Source organism: Tachyglossus aculeatus, chromosome 21 (assembly GCF_015852505.1).
Source record: "Tachyglossus aculeatus isolate mTacAcu1 chromosome 21, mTacAcu1.pri, whole genome shotgun sequence".
NCBI lineage: Eukaryota > Metazoa > Chordata > Mammalia > Monotremata > Tachyglossidae > Tachyglossus > Tachyglossus aculeatus.
The window spans coordinates 4,736,425-4,761,426 of NC_052086.1; the positions used below are offsets into that span (position 1 = coordinate 4,736,425).

At 44.5% G+C, this 25,002-nt stretch overlaps 1 protein-coding gene across 2 annotated transcripts in view; it reads left to right on the forward strand.

The window, feature by feature from the left end:
* GRK3 (G protein-coupled receptor kinase 3) overlaps positions 1 to 25,002 on the forward strand; it is a 151,243-nt gene that overhangs the window by 80,675 nt on the left and 45,566 nt on the right. For both annotated transcript variants that reach the window (XM_038763157.1, XM_038763158.1), the window contains 6 exons: positions 1,390 to 1,491; positions 3,550 to 3,624; positions 9,223 to 9,284; positions 11,382 to 11,433; positions 14,780 to 14,871; positions 17,450 to 17,549. In XM_038763157.1, the coding sequence (XP_038619085.1) occupies positions 1,390 to 1,491; positions 3,550 to 3,624; positions 9,223 to 9,284; positions 11,382 to 11,433; positions 14,780 to 14,871; positions 17,450 to 17,549 (483 nt within the window). The remainder of the gene's footprint in view (positions 1 to 1,389; positions 1,492 to 3,549; positions 3,625 to 9,222; positions 9,285 to 11,381; positions 11,434 to 14,779; positions 14,872 to 17,449; positions 17,550 to 25,002) is intronic.

A 25,002-nucleotide genomic window follows, 5' to 3' on the forward strand; every position in this document is an offset into this window, starting at 1 on the left:
TTAACTTCTCGGAGCCTCAGTTCCCTCATCTGTAAAATGGGGATGATGACTGTGAGCCCCACGTGGGACAACCTGATCACCTTGTATCCCTCCAGCACTTAGAACAGTGCTTTACACGTAGTAAGCGCTTAACAAATGCTATTCTTCTTCTTCTTCTTCTTCTTCTTCTTCTTCTTCTTCTTCTTCTTCTTCTTCTTCTTCTTCTTCTTCTTATTCATCTAAAAAGTAGAGTGAAGTTTCCTTAGCTCCCGTAGACAATCTAGGAAAGGTAACTGGGATTTTCAGGCACTTCAGGGAAGTAATGTGTTCTGGGTTTTCCTTTGACTGTGGATGATAGGATGGTATTATTTTTATCATCATTATCATTATTATTACTCTTTCATCCCTACACATTTCCTCATCTTGCTGCTCAAGCCCTGTTTCTCAGCAAAGTCAGGTGTCGATTGATGACTCTCTGTCTGTCGATCATGATGTTGCACTTCTGGATCATTCTCAATCCCTGTCAACCCAACTGTCACCTCTGACCCATTCTCAGTTCTTTCATCTATATACGTGTGTATTCAGTTGCATATCCAATTGCTTATTCTCATTCCACCCTTGGTCAATATTTTTACTAATATCTTCCCTGTTAGAAGGTAAGCGCCTTGTAGGCCGGGAATGAGCCTTGTGCTGCTGTTGGGTTTTCCAAAAAATTCCCAAAGCAGCGTGGCTTAGTGAATGGAGCATGGGCGGGCGAGTCAGAAGGACCCGATCTAATCCCGGCTCTGGCTTGTCTGGTGTGGGACTTTGGGCAAGTCACTTCACTTCTCTGGGCCTCAGTTTATTTGTCTGTAAAATGGGTAGTAAGACTTTGAGCCCCATGTGGACAGGGACTATGTCCACCCTTGTATCCATACCAGGGATTAGTACAATGTCCAACACATAGTAAGCACATTTAACAAATACCACAATTATCATTATTATTATTACTACAGTGTATTGTATTCAGTAGGCTTTCAGTAAATACCACTACCACTACTAACTACTGTTTCATTTTTGACCAGTCAGCTTTTTATCTATTTGTTTATGACCTACCTCCCCTGTATTGTTTTATCTGATCCAGAATAATTTTCAAAACAAAGTTAAAAAAAAAGCCCTTTTAAATCTCTGCGAGCCTAGGAGTAGGACATTAGAAATGGCTTCTTATTGATTTGGTAACAATTAGCTTTCTCTCACGGGGAAAGATTTGGGTTGGACTTCATCATCTGTACAAGTCATACTCAAATGTGGCAACAAATATCCCTTTATGTGGGGAAAGAGATTTCTGCTTCAGCGAGTTATGTCTTTTCTGAAATAGTGTAAATATTTAGAAATCGCCATTTCTATAAATGACCATTTTTTTGGGAACAGATAAAAGAATATGAGAAGTTGGATTCCGAAGAAGATCGTCTTGGTAGAAGTCGGCAGATTTATGACACGTACATAATGAAGGAGTTACTCTCTTGTTCCCATGTAAGTGGTTTATTTTTGAAATATAATTCTGTCCTTGAACAGTTTACTCTGACATTAAATGCCCTAAAATGACTTCTCACAGATAAAGCGGGCAAATGAAACAAAGGGCGGGGCTGAGAGATACCGAGCATCTCCAGTTATCGTTACCTTTTAATGCTCTTGCCATAATTTCTTTATCAAAATGTCCTCATTTTCAACCTAACGTGAAAAATAATTTTGTTGTTTGTCTTCAAAATTGCTTTAAATTTAGGTGGGAAAAATTGTGGAGGCTCTACAGTGTTGCTCCCAGAATTCATTAATTCATTCAAAGGTGGTTACTGAGCGCTTACTGTGTGCAGAGCACTGTACTAACCACTTGGGAGAGGATAATAGAACAGAGTTGGTAACCACGTTCCACGCCCACACCGAGCTCATCCTGCCAGGGTGAAAGAAATCTTGCTTCCGTGTTAGAGAATTTGCAAACCGCCCTGCGGGCATCGCCCAAAGTGGGGTTTGGCCCACTCAAGACTGAATCCCCCGAGGGCTCCCGGCAAGCCCCTCAAGGCCAGCCTGCCCCTCAACCCCAAGCAGGTCTGAACTAGGTGGTCTGCCCCAGCTTAATTCGCCTACCACTGATGTTCACAAAAGTTTCTGATAACCAGCCAGTGTCTTTGGTGCTTGACAGAAGTCACTCAGTTGGTTGTATTTATTGAGACCTTACTGCATGTAGAACATTGTGCTAAGTGCTTGGGAGAGGACAGTAGAACAATAAATAGACATACTCATTAACTTGATCACTTATTGAGAGCTTACTCTGTGCATTCATTCATTCATTCAATCGTATTTATTGAGCGCTTACTGTGTGCAGAGCACTGTACTAAGTGCTTGGGAAGTACAAATTGGCAACATATAGAGATGGTCCGTACCCAACAGCGGGCTCACAGTCTAGAAGGGGGAGACAGACAACAAAACAAAATGTATTAACAAAATAAAATAAGTAGAATAGTAAATATGTACAAGTAAAATAAATAGAGTGATAAATCTGTACAAACATATATACAGGTGCTGTGGGGAGGGGAGAGAGGTAGGGCGGGGGGATGGAGGGGAGAGGTAGGAGGGGGCTTAGTCTGGGAAGGCCTCCTGGAGGAGGTGAGCTCTCAGTAGGGCCTTGAAGGGAGGAAGAGAGCTAGCTTGGCAGGTGGGCAGAGGGAGGGCATTCCAGGCCCGGGGGATGACGTGGGCCGGGGGTCGATGGTGGGACAGGCGAGAACGAGGCACGGTGAGGAGATTAGAGGCAGAGGAGCAGGGGGTGCGGGCTGGGCTGTAGAAGGAGAGAAGGGAGGTGAGGTAGGAGGGGGCGAGGTGATGGAGAGCCTTGAAGCCCAGGGTGAGGAGTTTCTGCCTGATGCGCAGATTGATTGGTAGCCACTGGAGATTTTTGAGGAGGGGAGTAACATGCCCAGAGCATTTCTGCACAGACATGATCCGGGCAGCAGCGTGAAGTATAGATTGAAGTGGGGAGAGACAGGAGGATGGGAGATCAGAGAGGAGGCTGATGCAGTAATCCATTCGGGATAGGATGCATAGCACTGTACCAAGCTCTCGGGAGAATAGAATATAAAAATAAACGGACACATTCCCTGCCCTCAACGTGCTTACAGTCTAGAGCATTTGCGGTGTGCTGTACACTGTACTAAGCACTTGGGAGAGTTCAGTAGAACAGAGTTGGGAGATATGTTCCCTGCCCATGATGAGCTTACAATAGAGAGGATTGAGGTATTGGAGCTAGTAGGCAAACTAACCTGAGGATTGGAAAGTTCAGAGTTTGGTCAGGCCATTACTCACTGTGGGCTGGGAGTGTATTTGTTTATGGTTGGATTGTCCTCTCCCAAGTGCTTAGTACAGTGTCCTGCCCACAGTAAGCGTGCAATAAACACTATTGAGCAACTGACCAACTACAACTGGCAGTGATTGAGTGTTGGGTGAAATGTAGAATTTTTCATCTGAATCATTTTAGAGCACTGTCGTGTTGGTTTTGCCAGTGGAAACGTTAACCGTGATTCTTGATTTTTCCCAAAGCCATTCTCCAAACAAGCCGTAGATCACGTACAGACTCATCTAGCCAAGAAACAGGTGCCATCCAATCTTTTCCAGGTAAGATGCATTGGGGGTCTGCTTTCTCGTCCAACTGGGAACATTCACCTTTTCTGTGAATTTATGAATGGGTTTTGAATTCGGGGGGTCATGTGAACTAACAAATAGAGGACAATGGAGTTTATTTAAAAGTAAGCAAAACTGGAAATATTTTCCAAATCAAATATCTTAGTTTAGTTTTTTAGGGGTGTATATGCGTTTTTGCCTCAGGATGCATTGACATTTGATTTGCTTGTATCCTTTTCTCTTTCGTGGCCCATTTTTTCTTGTTCACTTACAGTTGGGGCTCACATTGAGAACAGTGGATAAGGTTCTGGTCCTAAGACCTGCTTGGAGGGTTTTTTTAATAGCATTTGTTAAGCACGTACAATGTGCCAGGCACTGTACTAAACGCTGGGGTAGATACAAGGTAATAAGGTTGGGCGCAGTTCATGTCCTACAGGCTTCATCCCTATTTTGCAGATGAGGAAACTGTGGCACAGAGAATAATAATAATAATGATGGCATTTATTAAGTGCTAACTATGTGCAAAGCACTGTTCTGAGCACTGGGGAGGTTACAAGGTGACCAGGTTGTCCCACGGGGGGCTCACAGTCTTAATCCCTGTTTTACAGATGAGGTAACTGAGGCACAGAGAAGTTAAGTGACTTGCCCAAAGTCACACACCTGACAGTTGGCAGAGCTGGGATTTGAACCCATGAGTTCCCCATGTCTTGTTCTCTTTCTCAAAGCTGTCAATAAAACTTCTCTCTTGGTCAGTGGTTTTCTTATTGGTGTTTGTGAGGCACTCACTGCGAGTCCAGCGCCGTTCTAAGTACTGAGGGGAGATGCGAATCGATCGGGTTGGATACAGTCGCTGCCCCACATGGGGCTCACAGTTTTAATAAGTGGGAGAAGAGGTATCGAACCTCCTTGTTACAGTTAGGAAATCTGAAGTATAGAGAATTGAAGTGACTTACCCAAATTGCCACAGCCAGTAAGTGGCAGGGGGGCAGGGTTTAGAATCCAGGCCCTTTGATTCCCAGGCTCTATCCACAAGGCCAGGCTGCTTACCAATTCTTGTTAATTCAGTGTTGATTCATATTCCCTGACTTCCCCATGGATTTCTCCATTCCATTTCTCCAGTTGACCCCCAGGGTTGTACATATTTATTACTCTATTTATTTATTTATTTATTTATTTATTTTACTTGTACATTTCTATTCTATTTTATTTTGTTGGTATGTTTGGTTCTGTTCTCTGTCTCCCCCTTTTAGACTGTGAGCCCACTGTTGGGTAGGGACTGTCTCTGTGTGTTGCCAATTTGTACTTCCCAAGCGCTTAGTACAGTGCTCTGCACATAGTAAGCGCTCAATAAATACGATTGATTGATTGATTGATTGACCTCTGACTCCAAAGCCCGGGCTCTTTTCCACAGAGCCACGCTGCTTCTCTAAGAAAGTGACTTGCCCTAGGTCACACAGCAGGCAAGAGAGGAGACAGGATGCGAACACAGGTCCTCTAACTCCCTGGCCCAGGCTCTTTCCTCTAGGCCACTCTGCTTCTCTAAGAAAAGTGAAATGACCTGCCTAAGGTCACGCAGAAGACAAGTGTCAGAGCCGGGGTGAAAAGCCAGGTCCTCTGACTCCAGGCCCGGGCTCTCTCTACTAGAGAAGTGAGAAGTGAGTGACTTGCCCAAGGTCACACAGCAGACGGGTGATGGAGCCGGGATTAGAACCCAGATCCTCCAGCTCTCAGGCCCCGGCTCTCTCCACTAGGCCATGCTGCTTCCCTCAGAATTGATCCTCCCACCAGTTACGCAGTGTCACGTGCATTCTTCAGGCCCTGCCTGCCACATTTCTGCAGATACCACTAGCAATTTGAAGCCACGAAGATCAGCATTCAGATAGTAACGCTTTTCCAAGGGCTGTTGGCTAAACTTAGCATTTTCTAATAAGTAATCAATAGCCTATTGATTTAGACAACGAAAGACCCAGCAGCATCAAAAGTAAATCTTTCTCCCAGAATATTTTCCCTCAGGGTTTTTACACTGTCTTCAGGACAGTTTGAACTTGTTCACTCCACCTTAGTTTGTGAAAATAGAGTCCTCCTACCTGAGGGGAAATGAATCGGTCAATCAGTGGTATTTATTGAGCGCTTACTGGGCTCAGAGCACTGTACTAAGCACTTGGGAGAGGACAGTCCAGTAGAGTCGATAGACACGTTCCCTAAGCGACTGAGCCTTGAGATTTTTCTTAAGTTATCTCTTCTATCGGTTCCATAAATCATTGCCTTGGGGTTGCCACATCCTTTACCTCGGCTAAGAAGTGGTGGGTTTGCAGTGAAAGGACATTGTGCATTTTCTGCCCTTTGGAACTAAGATTCATTGTTCCTCCTCAAAAAAATCCTCACCCTGATTTTTGTGGGGGTTTTTGTATAGCGGTGGAAATGACATAGAGGGAGGCGATTAGAATTCCCAATTTATAATGTACTTTCAACAGTCGTTATAGGTGATAAATGAAGTAAGAAAGCATAAAGAAGCTGAAAAGGGGTGCATTTTTCTCCTCTTTGAATCATGAAATCATTTTGTAGTTTGTCAAGTAAATTGATTTTATTTTAAGAAAGGATTCCCCCGAGACATATTTGGAAGTACCTAGATCTCACTGGAGAAACCTAATTGCATCTTATGGAAAACGGTGGCTTATTTTGTTTCTCTATCGCTCGGATGTGCATTTTTTTCCTCCTTTGAATCATGAAATCATTTTATGGTTTGTCAAGGAAATTGATTTTTTTAAGAATCAATTCTCCTGAGACAAACTTGCAAGGTACCTAGATCTCCCTGGATAAACTTTATTACATCTTACAAAAAACCATGGCTTATTTAGTCTTTCTATCGCTTCGACGTTCGTTCTCTGGCAGTGAAAATCTCCTGCTGGGAGACACTGAAGTGACATGGCTGTTCTAATGCGGGTACTTGGGCGGTACCCGAGTTGTCAGCCCCTGGGCCCAGTTTCACTGCTGCTCGGTTAACCATTTAGAGGTTTTCCCAGTTGGCAAGTGTGCCCGCATTTGCGTTGGGCAGGCTTCGAAAATTGTCCACTTTGGCCTGGTGTAGTTCTATAGCTCCCGGCCTTGGCGTTTGCTTTTGAATCCCATGAGGTGTTGTAATGGCCATATTTGGCTGGGACCATGGAATAATGGCAACAGTAATAATCACAATCGTCATCGTAGACATAATCTCAGTTGATGTCGTAACCATATTTGTGGTATTTGTGAAGCTTACTATGTGCCAAACACTGGACAAAGTGCTGGGCTGGATTCAGGCAAATCAGAAAGGACGCAGTCCCCTTCCCACATGAGGCGCACAGTCTCCATCCCCATGAGGGAAACTGAGGCCAAGACGAGGGAAGTGACCTGCACAGGGTCACCCAGCAGAGACGCGGTGGAGCCGGAATTAGAACCCAGGCCCAGGCTCTATCCACTCGGGCATGCTGTGTCTCATACACCAAATACTGGCCTTGTTCAGCCTGAGTATTCATTCATGCATTCATTCCTTCATATTTATTGAGTGCTTACTCGGTAAAGAACACTGGACTAAGCACTTGGGAAAGCGCAGTACAAATTATAATAATTATTGTGGTATCTGTTAAGCGCCTACTATGTGCCCAGTCCTGTACTACATACTAGTGGAGAGAGAACACAATCAAGGTGGACACAGCCCCTGTCCCACATGGGGCTCTCAGTCTAAATGGGAGAGAGAGCATATATTGTATCCCCATTTTACAGTTGTGGAAACCGTGGCACAGAGAGGCCAAGTGACTGGCCGAAGGTCACCTAGCAGGCAAGGGGCAGAGCTGGGATTAGAACCCAGGTCCTCCAACATAGTCCCCCTCCTCTTACCTTACTCCCATCCAGGGCTTCTGCTTCCAGCTATTTTTCTTCCCCCTCTCCACTCTCTCTTCCCCAAATGCCCCAGCACTTTTTTTAAAAAATTAAGCCTCGTGATGCCAATGGCTCTTGACTGCAATGAGCCTAGTGGCAGGAGCATGGGCTTGGGAGTCAGAGGTCGTGGATTCTAATCCTGGCTCCGCCACTTGTCTGCTCTGTGACCTTGGGCAAGTGACTTAACTTCTTTGGGCCTCAGGTCCCTCATCTGTAAAATGGGGTTTAAGACCGTGAGCCCCATGTGGGACAGGGACTCTGTCCGACCTGATTAGCTCGTACCAACCCCAGCGCTTAGAACAGTGCTTGGCACGTAGTAAGTGCCTAACAAAGGCCGTAATCGTTATTATTATCAATCAATCAGTGGTATCTAGTGAGCGCTTACTGTGTACAGAACACTGGACTAAGCTCTTGGGAGAGTCCAACATTTCAGAGTTGGTAGACATGTTCCCTGGTCACAGCGAACGTATGCTCTGGAGGGGGAGATGGACGTTAACGTGAATAAATAAATTAGGATGTGAGCCTAAGTGCTGTGTGGCTGAAGGTGGGGTGAATAAAGGAGCCAAATCTATTGCAAGGGTGACGTGGAAGGGAGAGAGAGTAGGGGAAATGAGGGCCTAATCTGGGAAGGCCTCTTGGAGGAGGTGTGCTTTTAATAAGGGCTTTGAAGGTGGGGAGAGAGCCATTGCCTTTAGACTGCACAGTTTCAATCAGTCAATTCATGATATTTATTGAGCGCTGTACCAAGCGCTTGGGAGAGAACAGCTTAGCAGAGTTGATAGACACGTTCCATGCCCACAGTGAGTTTACAGTCTGTGGTATTGTACCCTCCCAAGCACTTAGTACAGTACTGTGCACACAGTAAGCACTCAAAAATGCCATTGATTGAGGGGGAGACGCATTAATATAAATAAATGAATTATGGATCTGGATGTAAGTGGTGGGGGGCTGGGGAGGGGTTGAATACAGTGTCCAAATCCAAGCTCAACGGCGATGCAGAAGGGAGGAGAAGAGGAAATGAAGCGGCAAGAAAACTGATTAGATGTGGCGGTGTCAAACAGAGGAGCAGCATTGCCTAGTGGCTGGAGCCCGGGCCTGGGCTAGCCCTGGCTCTGTCACTTTGCTGTGTGACCTTGTGGGACAGGGACTGTGTGCAAGCTGATTGCCATGGATCTATCCCAGCACTTAGAAGGATGTCTAGCAGATAGTAAGTGCTTAACAAATGCCATAAAAACAGGAAAACAAAACCCCTGCCACTTCACTGGAGTTTGCCCATTCGCCCTTTGATTTCCTTTGGCTTTCAGTTTCTGAATTTGAGGGTTTTTCTTCAGTAAGGCTAATGCTTCACATTATTGTCTTCACTGACTCATGGAAAGAGCACGGGCTTTGGAGTCAGAGGTTATGGGTTCGAATACCGCTTCACCACGTGTCTGTTGTGTGACCTTGGGCAAGTCACTTTGCTTCTCCGTTCCTCAGTGACCTCGTCTGTAAAATGGGGATTAAGACTGTGAGCCCCACGCGGGACAACCTGATCACCTTGTATCCCCTCCCAGCGCTTAGAGTAAGCGCTTAACAAATGTCATCATTATTATTTATTATTATTTATTTGTATTTTAGCGTTTCTCACTTTCAACAGAGTGGTTTTTTTTGTTTGTTTGTTTTTCTCGTCCTTTCCAGCCATACATTGAAGAAATTTGCAATAGTCTCCAGGACAAAATATTCCAAAAATTTATGGAGAGGTACGGACATTTACATATTCAAGTAGACGTCAATCAGCAGCATAATAGGATTCGAGGATCTCCATGTGTTAAGCTTGATTGTCTGTGATTTTAGGTCTTGGAAGTACCACATGGGAAGGTATCCTTTTGAAGCGGCTCTAAATTTAGCAAGTTTGTCACGTTACATTCTTGAATGGCTTCTTGTCAATGCTCATTAGAATGCAGAACAAAGTACGATCTCTCCATATCTGAATATTCTAAATCTGTCTTGATTAAAGTCCAATTCCTGATAACAGTGTTAATGAAACATTACTCTCTGACTTTCTCTTCAAAATGAGGAATTCAGTCATTGGTATTTAATAATAATAATAATAATAATACAGATTGTGGTATTTGTTAAGTGCTTACTATATGCCAGGCACTGTACTAAGCGCCGGGGAGGATTACAAGTAAATTTGGTTGGTAAGAGCATGCAAGAGACTTGTCTACCAGCTCTGTTGTGCTTACTCTCCCAACCTGTTAGAACAGTGCTATGCATGCACTCAATAAATATGGTCAATTGCAGAGCACTGTACTAAGCACCTTGGGGAGTTAATTACAGTAGGGTAGGTGGACACAATCCCTTCCTTCAAGAAGCTTGAAAGGAGGCGCTTATAGAAGAGAGAAATTATCCTGGACCAAGAACTTTCTTTAAAAGCCATTCTATTCTGTAGAGAAATCTCCTGGAAATTCTGTCTTGGGACCCAGGGAGCGGGATGTGAGTAACTGTGGGATTTGTGCATTTAGTCATATTTATTGTGACTATATTTTAGACTGTGAGCCCACTGTTGGGTAGGGACTGTCTCTGTATGTTGCCAATTTGTACTTCCCAAGCGCTTAGTACAGTGCTCTGCACATAGTAAATAATAAATACGATTGATGATATTTATTGAGCACTTACTGTGTGCAGAGCATTTTCACTTACTACGCGTTAAGGGCTGTACTCAGTGCTGGAGTAGATGCAGGATCATCAGTTCCCACATGGGGCTCGCAGTCTAAATAGCGGGGAGAACAGGTGTTGAATCCCCATTTTGCCAAGGAGGGAACGGAGGCCCAATCAATCAATCAGTCGTATTTATTGAGCGCTTACTGTGTGCAGAGCACTGTACTAAGCAGCGAAGTGACTTGCCCAAGGTCACACAGCAGGCAAGTGGCGGAGCCAAGGTTAGAACCCAAGTCCTCTGACTCCTAAGTCCAGGCTCTTTCCACAAGGCCACGTTGCTCCTCAAGGTTATTCAATAACTGCCCTGTGAGAACCAATCTTACACTAATTTAAAATGCATTGGAAGTCTTTTTGCTTTCATAAGGCCCTAGGAGTGTTGGTTGGGCCGGTTCTTGGAGGCAGAGGTGCTACTTTCTCCAGAAGTGATTTTGATCATGAAATTGGAACAGAACACTTCCGCTGAGCCCTTGGGAGAGCACAGTGGAGTCGAATTGGGAGATATGCTCGCCTGCCCACAAAGAGTTTACGGGAGCTTCATCAATGCTCAGCGTGCGTAGAGCCAGGGCCCGGAAGTCAGAAGGTCCTGGGTTCTAATCCTGGCCCCCACTTGTCTGCTGGGTGGCCTTAGGCAAGTCACTTCACTTATCTGGGCCTTAGTTCCCTCATCTGGAAAATGAGGATTCAGACTGTGAGCTCCATGCAGGAAAGGGACTGTGCCCAACCCAGTTTGCTCGTATCCCCTCCAGCGCTTAGTTCAGTGCCTGGCACATAGTAAGCACCTAACAAAGATCACAGTATATACAGAGGGGATAGTTTAACTGCATTTCAGAGTTGGTTCAGCCTCAGGACGCTCCCAGAATTCTCGTTGGCCAGTCCAGACCGTTTTGCAGAAACCTTTTTGCCTCTCGATGTCCTCGTGATTGGAGAGCAGAGTATCGGTTTGGTTGAGTACCAGGCTCCTAGAAAGCCCAGGCCATCTCGCCCCTGGTGATCACTCAAAACTCTGTTTGAAGAAAAGATACACTGTTCTGAAAAGGTCTCCTTTAGTTCGGTCAATATGGTAGAAGTCTTTTAAAAGTTCCCTTTCAAATCCGTTCTAATCCGCAGTTCATGCTTTTAATTTTCTTCTCTTTTAGTGACAAGTTTACTAGATTTTGTCAGTGGAAAAATGTAGAACTAAATATTCACGTAAGTAATCGAGCTGATGTTTATTAAAAAAATCATTTCCTCTGGGTATAGCCTCATCAGAAAAGTAATCTATTCGGGGGTTGAACTCTGGAGGTGATATTCATTAGCTGTTGATTGAACAGATATCATTTCTAGTGCTTTTAGATATGAAAATCTCATCTTCACGTTCCCAGTTTTTGTCAGAATGGTTTAGACAGGCCTCAGAGCGTATTGGAAATGATATTTCAAATGGTAAAATGGACTGTCAGGAGAATTAATCCAAAGGAACCAATGCCTGTCTTATGGCCCAGAGACCTTCCACATGGGCAAACCTTTTCAAGTGTCAAAGACCTCCCTTCCCAACAACCTTTGAATGTACTCTAATTAGAGAATCACTTTTTGAACACTGGGATTCCACACTGCCACCTCTCCTCCCCAACACACCCCTTTGAAGAGATTAGTCAATCAATCAGATGTATTTATAGAACGCTTTCTGTGTGCAGAGCACTGTATTCATTCAACTGTATTTATTGAGCACTTACTTTGCACAGAGCACTGTACTAAGCACTTGGGAGAGTACAATATAAAAATAAACAGACACATTCCTTGCCCTCAGCGAGCTTACCAAGCACTTGGGAGAGTACAGTAGCAGAGTCAGATATTGCCCACAAGGAGCTTAAAGTCTAGAGGGGGAAACTGCCATGAAAATAAGTGACAACTACAGACATAAGTGCCATGAGGCTGAGGGTGGGGTGAAAATAAAGCATAGTGAATGAGAGTAAAATAATAATTGTGGTATTTGTTGAACACTTACTATGTGCCAGGCACCGTACTAAACACTGGGGTGGATGTGAGCAAATCGGGTTGGACACAGTCCCGACTCACATGGGGCTCATAGTCTGAATCCCCATTTCACAGATGAGGTAACTGGGGCCCAGAGAAGTTAATGGGCTTGGCCCTGGGCCCACAGCAGACAAGTGGCGAAGCCGGGATTAGAATCCAGGTCTTTTTGAAACCCGGGCCCAGGTTCTATCCACCTAGCCGTGTGGATCATTATTATTATTGTTGTTCTATTTTTTAAGCCTTTCCTATGTGTCAAGCACTGTTCTAAGCGCTGGGGTTGGCACAAGTTAAATCAGATTGGAAACGGTGCCTGTCCCACATGATGCGCTCATGAATTTAAACCCAACCTGATCCTTTTACAAGCACATTCTGTTGGCCTGGAAACAGCGTCATTGATTTTTCAGAAGAAGCGGACTCCAGAAATTGAACAGAGGAGGTGTGACATTTGTTTGGTTTGCTGAAAGATGAAAGGGCAGGTGTCTTTAAGAAGTTTTGATCTTAACGTCAGACGTGAGATTCTCTCAGAGGGTCTACCATGTGGCAAAGGGAAACTTGAAAAAAAATCTTGCTCAGTATATGGTTGCGAACAGCTCATTTCAGAATCGAAAGAACGGCTTGATCAGTTCATCGATGGCATTTTTTGAGCGCTTACTAGGTGCAGAGCATTGGACCAAGCGCTTATTTCCTGTTTGAAATAGCGTGGGTGTTCTGAGGTCTTACCCGTTCCGAAACCCCTTGATTTCATCATATTAGAATACTCATGTCCAGGCATTGTAGATGAAGTAGAGGAGGGTTACATTCCAAAAACCTGTTCTCCTTCCTACTTAGACTGTGAGCCACTTGTGTCCAGCCTGATAAACTCTTCTATCTACCCCAGCGCCTAGAATATTGCTTGACACATAGTAAGTACTTAATAAATAACACACATAAACACACAGACACCCCTAGACTGTAAGCTCACCGTGGGAAAGGAATGTTTCATTGTTATATTGTAGTCTCCCAAGTGCTTAGTACAGTGCTCTGCACTCAGGAACTGCTCAATAAACACGATTGACAGACTGACAAAAAAAAATCTCTATGATGCCTGCCTCAACAGAGATGTCTAGTGGAAAATGGGAACGCAAGTCAGAAGTCCTGGGTTTAAGTACAGACTGTACCCCTGGTCCATTGTGTGACCTTGGACAAGTCACCTAACCTCACTGGGCTATGGTAAAACGGAGATAATAAGTTAGGCCGTGAGCCCCAGAGGAGATAGGCTGTGAATGATCTCATATCCTTGTAATAATAATAATAATAATGATGATGGTATTTGTTAAGCGCTTACTATGTGCAAAGCACTGTTCTAAGTGCCGGGGAGGATACAAGGTAATCAGGTTGTCCCACAGGGGGCTCACAGTCTTAATCCCCATTTTACAGATGAGGGAACTGAGGCGCAGAGAAGTGAAGTGACTTACCCAAAGTCACACAGCTAACAAGTGGTGGAGCTGGCATTTGAACCCATGACCTCTGATTCCAAAGCCCGGGCTCTTTCCACTGAGCCACGCTGCTTCCCTGCTTCCTATCTTTTCCCAGCACCTAGAACATAGCAGTCCTTTAATACCGTCATTATGAGTACCTGTTTTTTTATGGTAGCGTTAAGCGCTTATTATTTGTCAAGCATTGTTCTAAGCACTGGGGTAGTTACAGGTTAGTTCAGGTTGGCCACAGTCCACAGTCATTCATTCAGTCACTCAGTCAGTCATATTTATTGAGCGCTTACTGTGTGCAGAGCACTGTACTAAGCACTTGGGAAGTACAAACCGGTTCACAGTCTTAAGTAGGAGAGAGCTGGCTCGAATCCCCATTTTACAGGTGAGAAAACTGAAGCCCGCTGGGGGCAGGGAATTTTGTTTATTGTTATGTCGTACTCTCCCAAGCCCTTAACACAGTGCTTTGCACACTGTAAGTGCTCAATAAATATGACTGAATGAACGAAGCACAGAGAAGCCAAGGGACTTGCCCAAGGTGTCACAGCAGAAAGGTGGTAGGGCTGGGATTAGAACCCAGGTCTTCAGACTCCCAGGCTCGAGCTTTTTCCACTCCACCCCACTCCTCTTTTTTGGGGAGATGTAGTAGTAATAACATTGGTAAAGCGCTTACTGTGCGCTGAGCACTGTACTGAGTGCTGGGAAAGAGTACACAGTTGGGAATTAGAGTGGTCCATGTCCCTTGGAGGGGGGTCCCAGTTTAAGCCTCAAGTGGGGAGAAGGGATCGGAGATATACTGCTTCTCCTCTCTATTCCCATTTTTATAATTCCATTTGGTTTTCACCCTCCTCATACCTAGACTTCAACAAGTGTTGTGCTTGGCCCTGGACTGAGTCTCAAGTTTCCTCATGGACAGCAGTCTTTTTATAACCCACACCCCATTAATTAGCACTTAGTACAGTGCCTGGTACATAGTAAGCGCTTAACAAATACCATGAAAAGAAAGGGGACTATCCTTCTTAGGAAAACTGACATAGCTCTGTCTTTTTAATTTGCAGTTGACCATGAATGACTTCAGCGTACACAGAATTATCGGACGAGGAGGGTTTGGCGAAGTCTATGGTTGCAGAAAGGCAGACACTGGGAAAATGTAAGCCTCTCTTACTTGTTTCTGTTGGGAGTATAAAGTGGAAGTCAAACGAAGCTCTGTTACTTGTCTGTTGTGTGTTCTTGGGCAAGTCACTGAACGCCCTCCGTCCTCAAATCCGACCGACAATGACTCTCCCCCTGCCTTCAAAACCTTATTGAAGGCCCATCTCCTCCAAGAGGCCTTCCCTGAGGAGCAGCATGGCATAGTGGATACAGCACGGGCCTGGGCATTTCCAACTCCCTTCTGTGTCACCCTGACTGGCTCCCTTTACTCTTCCCCCCCTTTCCGCGCTCCACAGCACTTATGTATACATCTGTCATTTCATTTATTTGTTTTGATGCCCGTTTACTTGTATTGGTGTCTTAATGCCGGTTTACCCAAGCACTTAGTACAGCGCTCTGAACCAAATAGGCACTCAATAAATATGATTGAATGGTTGAATGAAGGAATTCCTGGGCTGAAGCAGCTCATCTTTTCCAGCTCAATGCACCGGTCACGTTCTCTGTCACTTTATTCATTCAGTCATATCTGTTGATAAATACGATTGATTGATTGTTGAGCGCTCACTGCGTGCAGAGAACTGTACTAAGTGCTTTGAAGAGAGCAATACAACAATGCACAGACTCATTCCCTGCCCACAACGAGCTCACAACCTAGAGCAGGGGAGACGGACATCGATGCAGATAAATAAAACATGTTCTCTTTAGACCGACCGATAAGCATTAGTCATATTTCTTGCCAAAACAGACAGCCAACCGGCGGTGTGAAAAAGATGAAAACAGTGGCTTTTGTGGTTGCTTTGATAATCCAGTGAAGTGTCCGGATATGGCAGTCAGCACAATCAGGTTGTCTAAATTGAGGACAATCAGTCAAAAAGAGTTTATTTCTCCTCTTGATGTTTGTTTGTTATGGGCAGGGAACGGGTCTGCTAATTAATGATGATGGTATTTGTTAAGTGCTTTCTATGTACCAGGCACTGTACTGAACGCTAAGGTGGCTACAAGGAAATTGAGTTGGGCAGTCCCTGCCCCACATGGGGCTCACAGGCTCAATCCCCATTTTACAGATGATGTAAATAAGTGACTTGCCCAAGGTCGCACAGCTAATTCTGGTGTAGTGTCCAAGCTCAGTGGACAGTGCTCTGCACACAGTAAGTGCTCAATACATACCATGGATTGATTGGTTGAGTTCAGCATGACTTCTGGGAAGGCTGTCCATTCTGATTACCTTGCATCCACCCCAGCGCTTAGTACAGCACCTGGCACATAGAGCTTAACAGATATCACAATTATCATTATTATTACTTCCCAGGCAGCCAAGGAGAGTCAGTTCATTTTTTGGCCTTTTCCTGAGTGCTTTTAAAAGCCCCCTGGGGGCTCTGGAACTTGGAACTGACGATAACGTTCATTCACTCCTTAGGTTTACAGTCCTGGAAAGTGTTGCAGAGCCCCTCTACCCGACCTGGGTGGTTCCTAAATCTTCTCAAATTTAAACCAACATTTGTCTGGCTGGCCTTTGGGACCTTCAGCATGGCTAACTGGCTGGTGATGAAAATGGCCCCCGTGAGCCAGCCTAGGATCTCCTGTCTGGCCCGTGCTTTCTTGGAGACCAGAAATTTTGAGCCTATGAAGATTGTTTTATCCACCCCGATGAGTTCTTTTCTCTAGTGTCCTTTTCTTTGACCCATTCTTTAATACTAATCACTGTCTTTGGTGATGCCCATTCCAAGAATCCTACATTTTATACAGTATTTTGTTTAAAAAAAAATACCCGTCCAGTAGTGTTACTCGAAGGGCTTTTCTTTTTAATCACAGTACAAATTTTACTTTCTAAAAAGCAGTACCGCATTGCAGGTATATTGCTTGAAGTCCACAAGAAACCCGAACAGCTTTTTCTGATCACGAGACTGTAAGCTCGTTGGAGGCAGGGGACTTGTCTACCAACTCTGTTACATTGCCCGGCCCACTGTAATTGCTCAATAAATACCACTAATAGATTGAACTTCAGCTCAGCCCATCCCTTCAAGGTCTGTACTGTTAAAATGCATTTCTCAGTATGAGAGGGCAGAGCAAGTCTGTGCCCAAAGTAATGTCCTGTTTGTATTGAGTCCAGATATTTTTTAGTAATATAGTCCAGATGAGATAAAATTGGCATTGGTAGCCATTTTAAACCACTTAGTCAATCAATCAGTCAATCGTATTTATTGAGCGCTTACTGTGTGCAGAGCACTGTACTAAGTGTTTGGGAAGTACAAGTCCATCAGTGGGACTTATTGAGCGCTTATCATATGCCGAGCACTGTGCTGAAGACTTGGGAGAGTACAGTATAACAATGTCAGAGTTGGTAGACACATTCCCTTGCCCACAATCAATCAGTGGCATTTACTGAGCAATTACAGTGGGCCGGGCACTACACTAAGTGCTTGGGAGAATGCCAAAGAACAGTTGGTAGCCATTTTCTCTGCTCATAGCCATGACTTAAATATCGACAGCTTGTACTCAGAATTGTTTGCGTTTGTTAAAATAGTCTAAAGAGCCGCCTCTGAAGCAGATAATTTAGAAATCATTTGTCTTACCAGGTATGCGATGAAATGTTTAGATAAGAAGAGGATCAAGATGAAACAAGGAGAAACTTTAGCCTTAAATGAAAGGATAATGCTGTCCCTTGTCAGCACAGGAGTAAGTATATGAACTATTCTTTTTTCTTATGGTAATTTGTAAGCACTTACTATGTGCCAAGCACTGTTTCAGCACTGGGGTAGAGACAAGCTAGACACAGCCCATGTCCCACATGGGGCTCCCAGGCTAAGTAGGAGGGAGTAGGATTTACTCCCTGTTTTACAGATGAGGAAACGGAGGCATAGAGGGGTTAAGTGGCTTTCCTGAGGTCACACAGCGGACAAGTGCCAGAGCCGGGACGAGAACCCCGGTCCCCTGATTCCCAGGCCTATACTCTTTCTAGGCCATGCTGCTTTTCTGTTCTTTCTTTGGTACTACAAACATTTCTGAATGGTTTACTTCCTTCCAACTGACAAGGGAGAGAGAGATCCATTATATAAGTATTTTATGGAAGGACAGGAGTGAATATTAGAGGAGGAATGGGTACCCTAGCAACATAATTCATGTAAACCAAATTATCCATTTGCTAATGCACTTAAGGGCAAAAAAAAATCCCAGAACTTATGATGAAATACAAGGCTGGGGTATTTTAAAACTAATTGTTATGTCAAGGGGAACCAGTTTATTGAAGTTGCAGGGAAATGATACAAAAAGTGAAAATTGATTCACCATGCAGAAAAAGAAAATAAGCACCCAGCTCAATGTTGAGATGCCCCAAGGGGAAGGGATCTAAGAGAAATATCCTTGCTCTCAGGCAACCTCTGTGGCTTCATTTCCCAACAGTCAGGTTGAGATTTTTACTCTTCAACTAGTCACTTTCTTTGCTGCTTTGCTTTTAGTTTTGCAGCACTCATTAATATGCCTCAGGTCACTGTTTCTGATAATTAAAATGGGCTGGACCATGACAGAAATCATAATAGGTTATTCCCGCTTCTGCTGCCGAGAACTTCTTTCCCCTTCAAATCCACCAGACCACATCTGTCCCCATCTTGAAAGCCCTTCTGAAATCCCTCTATCCATCAATCAATGATTTATTGAGGTGTTACTATGCGCAAAGCACTGTTCCAAACACTTGGGAGAGTGCAATACAACAGAATTAGCTGATACGTTCCCTGCCCGCCTCCTTAGGAAACATTTCCCCAAGACCTGTCTTCCCAACAACTATCTCTGCACTTGTGCACTCCCTGGTTACCTGTAATAATAATGATAATAATAATACTGACGGTATTTGTTAAGTGCTCACTATGTGTCAAACACTGTTCTAAACACTGGGGCAGATACAAACTACTACTACTAATAATAATAATGGCAGTTGTTAAGCACTTACTATTTGTGAAGCACTGTTCTAAGCGCTAGGGGGGATACAAGGTGATCAGGTTGTCCCACGTGGGGCTCACAGTCTTAATCCCCATTTTACAGATGAGGGAACTGAGGCCCAGAGAAGTTAAGTGACTTACCCAAAGTCACACAGCTGACAAGTGGGCTCTGGCCACTAGGCCCTGCTGCTTCTGTAACCCTTTGCGATTTATTTCAAGCACTTATTTAGTCATGCACTTATTTAGTCATCTGACCATCTTCCCCTTCTTTCTCCTATCTGAAAGTGAATCAATCGATGGTATTTATCGAGCACTTACAGTATGCAGAGCACTGTCCTAAGCCCTTGGGAGAGGGCAAGACAAAACAGTAGGTAGAGAAAATCTCTGCTCATGAGTTTACAGACCAGAGGATGATATTGTCTGCCTCCCCCATTAGATTGTAATCTCCTTAAGGGAACTGCATCTTCTTCAGTGCTGACTGCACAGGAAGTGATTCAGAAAATATGATTGATCTTTCCCCCATTACTGGATCGATACCCCTATCTTACCACTTTTTTATGGTATTTGTTTAAGGGCTTACTAGGTGCCAAGCACTGAGGCAGATACAAGTTTATCGGGTTGGACACAGTCCCTGTCCCTGTCCCTCATGGGGCTCACAGTCTAAATTGGAGGGAGCAGGATTTAAGACCTGTTTTACAGATGAGGTAACTGAGGCCCAAAGAAGGTAAGTGACTTACCCAAGGGCACACAGTAAGCAATGGACAGAGCCGGGATTAGAACCCAGGTCCTCTGACCCCCAGGCCTGAGCTCCTTCCATGAGGCCACGGTGCTTTCTCAACTTTGGAAGCCATGTGGGCTAGTCCATTGGTAAAAAAGATCTCAATCTATATATTTGAATTTATTTAATAATGAGGGTATTTGTTAAGCGCTTACTATGGAATAATTATGAAGCAATCATTAAATTGGGCTCGGATTGCTGTTTGATAGGCTCCACTGGGGCCTTATTTCAGCCATACTTGCTGTTAATGGGACTTGTTCTCAGTTTTCACTGAATTCCATTACGGGCCTGAAGACTTCCGTTGTCAATGCATCTATTGATCTTTTGCAGAAAAATACTTCAGAAGAAATGTAAATACAGTTTCAGTCCCTATTTTGGCTTTTTTTAAAATGATATCCTTCTCATGTGGTTTCTCTTTGATAGCCTTTAGGTTTATTCAAGTCCAGTTTGAAAGAGAAGTGTCTGTTTTAATATCAGTGTTTTTCACTTAGTGGTACAATCTGCCGTCTCAGTGATTTTTGTTTTTTAATGGTGTTGGTTAAGCGGTTTACTAGATGCCAGGCACTGTACTAAGCTCTGGGGTAGATGCAAGAGTCTGGAGCGGGAAACAGACGTTAGCCCACTAACTCAGTGGGTTATTCTTCATTCAGTCATATTTATTGAGCGCTTACTGTGTGCAGAGCACTGTACTAAGCACTCAGTAAATATGATTGAATGAGTGAATATTTCCAGCTGATGGTGAACTCACGTTCTAAGTAACCAGGGGTTCTATTCCGCTGATTCCCCTTGTATTCTTAGGTTGTGACCCCTTTCTGGGACAGGGACCATTTCTGATTCTCACCTCTGTATTCTCTCCCGGTTCTTAGCACGGGACTCTGCACACTGTTAAGTGCTTATTTTTTTTTTTTAATAATATTTGTAAAGCTCCCGCTATGGGCCAGGCACTGTATTAAGTGCTGAGGAAGAGACAAGCTAATCAGGTTGGACCCAATCCCTGTTGCACATGGGACTCACAGTCTTCATCCCTACTTTACAGAGGAGGTAACTGAGGCATAGCGAACTGACTTGCCCAAGGTCAGATAGTAGGCAAATGCCAGAGCTGGGATTAGAACTCAGATCCTTTTGATTCCCAGGCCTGTGCTGTATCCACTGTGCCAAGCTACTTCACAGACTGTTGCTACTACTACTTCATGTATTTGTGTAAAATGTGACAGGTTGCTCATCATCACTGATATCTATTGAATCCGTACTGAGTGGGAAATAATACTATATTGTGTGCTTGGGAAACTGTTCAGCACAAAGTTAGCGCTTAATAAATGCCACCGATTGATTGAAGATGCATAATCTTAGCCCTTCCCGATCTTACCATCTAACACGGTAAACAGAAAGATGGAAATTATTTGCAAATATCAAACAGACATGTTGCATCTAAGACGCTGAACTTCCCCGGGCCTCAGTTCCCTCATCTGTAAAATGGGGATTGAGATTTGATGCTCCATGTGGGGCATGGACTATGTCCAGCCTGATTAGTTTGTGTCTACCCCAGTGCTTAGTGCAGTGCCTGGCACATAGTAAGCACTTCAAAAATGCCATATGCGTAGCAAAGCATTGTTGGAATGACAGAAGCCGGGTGGAGCTCCCCAGAGGAAGTGGTTTTTAATAGGGTTTTAGGGCAGTGTTACGTCTCAATAGAGTCAGTTAAGGACGGGGGGCGGTTTGTGACTCAGCTTTGCAGGTGGAATAAACCACGATATTCAGTATCGCAGTAAGAAGACATTTATTAACCTACAGGAAAACATTAATAGTAAAGATCCTGCTTCTTTTAAGCCCTCAACCCAGGGATGAGGAGATCTCTAACCCTATTTAAGTCCTCAATCTGAAGGCATCGAGAATTTCCCACCGTGGAACAATAGTCCCATTTGGTGTTCAGGTCCTTAACGGGCCGAAACCAGCGCGGGCATTCCCGTAGGAACGTCCCCTCTGCCCGGGGTGTTTCAGTCCTCCTTTCAGACTACAGCAAGCAGCAGCACCAACCGTTTCCCCCCAGCCTTTATACTATGCTGGTTGACAGTTACATCGAGCTTCTTCCACTTAAATGGCCCTGATCTGCCAATTATGGCCCCATTGTCCTCTGCTTTTAGAAGACATGTCCACAGCACCCCCCCGGAGGGTCCGTCAACATGTCAACATTTAGGTCTCCACTTGGAGCCATTCAGTCTGACACACCTGCGATTCACTGGAAGCGCTAGGCCAAAGGACATTAAATTTAACTCGGTGTTTAGCGAAGTGCAAACTGCTCGCTTCGGGCAAGTCGATGTTTCAGCATGAAATAATTCTAGACCGAGCGCTATGGTGGGGATCGCTTTTGAGAGGTCAGTGTCTGTCCGATGTGTGGGTGAAGAGGTTGGGTTTTGAGAGCCTCCCTTTCCTCTGTGTCGGGACTGATTCAAGGCAGAACCCTGACAGGGGGAGTGGGGTTTTTTTTGGAATTAGCAACCCGTTAAACCAGCGATCTTTTAAACCAGTCCATCGGTCCAAAGAACTATCAACACCATTCAGACCATAAGAAAACATCTAGTCGAGAAGCAGCTTGGCCTCGTGGATAGAGCCTGGGCCTCGGGGCCAGGGGTCCTGGGTTCTAATAATAATGATGGCATTTATTAAGCGCTTACTATGTGCAAAGCACATCCAGCTCCGCCACCTGTCAGCTGTGTGACCTTGGGCAAGTCACTTCACTCTCTGGGCCTCTCTAGTCCCTCATCTGCAAAATGGGGATTCCATTCCTTTGCTCCCTCCCTTTGGATTATGAGCCCCTTGGGAGACCTGATTACGTTGTATCTACCGTAGCATTTAGTGCAGTGCTTGGCACATTCTAAGCGCCTAGCACTGTTTATTATTATTATTGTTAATATTGTTTACTTACAAGAGAAGGTGAAGCAACAGCTAATGTTATTCTGTCTTTTGGCGGACATGTTAGTAGCCCCATACCCGTTGCCAGGTCTGTGGAAACCTATGTGAAAACTGAAGCATTCTACTGCCAGTTGGATGTCTGATGAATTTAGAATAATTCTTAGCCCAGGGCTGTCATTTTTCTGACTTTTAGGTGTCCCATCTGTCAAAACACTATAGAAGACCCAGGGTAACTTATTGGACTATAATGTTTACGTTTTAAAATAGTTCTTAGCTCAGTGCCTCAATTTTTCTAGCTTTGAATCGCTCCGTCACAATGCCAGCGCTGCTGCCGTTGAGCTCACCTGAATGATCTGTTTTGATACTAAGGTTGAAACTCAGAGGGGACACTGAGCCAAATTACATAACGCCCATTAAAACGCACCGCCGTTCCAGTTAATCACTCAGCCACCAATCCCAAGACAGGAAATTTCTGGCACTTAGGAAGAAAAATATCAAACCCAATAAAACCATTGCACCATTTCAATCTGCCCAAAAGAAAAACCCAGCGGCAATAACATGAAACCGCTTCCCGGTAGGTTGAGGGATAAGATTTATGGAAATTAATTTGAAGTTTAACGATCCGCTCTCATGTACCGTTACACCCTGGCAATGTTTTGTGAAAAGGTTTATGGCAATGTGAATTGGCCTTACAATTTCTCTGTTCAAGTAGGCGTTGCGTGGTTTGTGTGGGAATAATCTCCACCAATCCTCCCCCTCTCTGATTTCTGATGAAAGAGCAAAGATGAAAGAGCCTGCATTTCATTTTCATTTGGATTTAGTGGCTAATAATAGCAGAGAGCAGTTGGGGCGTGCATTGGGGTTTTTTAATTGTTTTTTTTATGTGTGTGTGTGTGTGTGTGTATGTGATGCATTTTCATACAGCATTATGTACCCTAGGAAACAGGGTTTGTCCTTTCTCCCTCTCTCCCTCCCTCCCTTCCTCCCTCCCACGCCAATTTTCTCCTTAGGGTAATTGGTGCATGACTTTAAGGGAGATCGAGTGGCCAGCCCGGAGATCTCCATTCTTTCATATTGGAACTCGAGTCTCTCGACTCCCGCCCTGGGCTCTCTGTCCCCTAGACCACAGCACCCCTCTGGGACTACAAGTGTTAGCCTTTGTTCTTCAGTGCCACAAACCTCTCACTTGCATCCTGCCTCTGGCCTAGAACATCGTCCTTTAGCAAATCTGACATACAGTGACTCTCCCCACCCTGAAAACCTAATTGAAGAAGCAGCATGGCTCAGTGGACACGGCAGGCACGGGCTTTGGAGTCACAGGTTGTGGGTTCTAATCCTAGCTCTACCACTTGTCAGCTGTGTGACTTGGGGCAAGTCACTTAGCTTTTCTGTGCCTCAGTTACCTCATCTGTAAAATGGGGATGAAGACTGTGAGCCCCACGTGGGATAACGCGATTACCTTATATCTTCCCCAGCGCTTAGAACAGTGCTAGGCACATAGTGAGCACTTAACAAATATCATTATTATTTGTTAATAATAAGGCACATCTCCTCCAAGAGGCCTTCCCTGATTATGCTCTCCCTTCATCTTCTTCCACTCCCTCTCGTTTGTCCCGATTTGCTGCTTTCATTCGCCTCTTCCTCAGCCCCACAGCACTCACGTACATAACCGTAATTTGTTTATTTCTATTACTGTCCGTCTCCCCCTCTGGACTGTAAACTTGTGGTGGGCAGGGAACATGTCTGTCAACTCTGTTATATTGTTGCAGCGTACTCTCTTAAATGCTTAGTACATTGCTCTGTGCACAGTAAGTACTCAATAAATACGATCGATTGATTGATTTCTCTATGCCAAGCACCATAGTAAGCACTTAGCTTTCTCTCCCTGTAGATACACACTTAGATACTCCCGCCAGCAGCACAGTAGTTATGTAAATGCTGTTCTACTTTGCCATTTCCCGTCGCTGAAATCTATTCCAATGTGTGGCTCCCTCTGTAGACCAGAAGCTCCTTGTGGGCATAGGATCATGTCTGCCAAATCACTTATATCACTTATAAGCACTTAGTACAGTGCTCTGCACTCAGTAAGTGCTCAATAAATACGATTGATTGATTATATTGTACTTTCCCAAGCACATAGTACAGTGCTCTGCACACGTAGTAAGCACTCAATTAATATCATTGACTGATGGATCACCTTTGTCCATGCCCCACACCAGCGCCATTCTTTCTTCTTCCTCCTCCTTCCCCAGTGTCCCTTAGGCTCAATTCATTCAATCGTATTTAATAAGTGCTTACTGTGTGCAGAGCACTGTATTAAGCACTTGGGAAAGTACCATACAACAATAAACAGTGACATTCCCTGCCCTCAATGAGCTCACAGCCTTTTGTCCACCCTCCATCTTCCTCCCTACCCTTTTCGCTTCATTTTTCTTCTCTTCATCCCTTCAGAAGAAAAGCAGCCTAGCTTAGTGTATAGAGGCTGGGGCTGGGAGTCAGAAGGACGCAG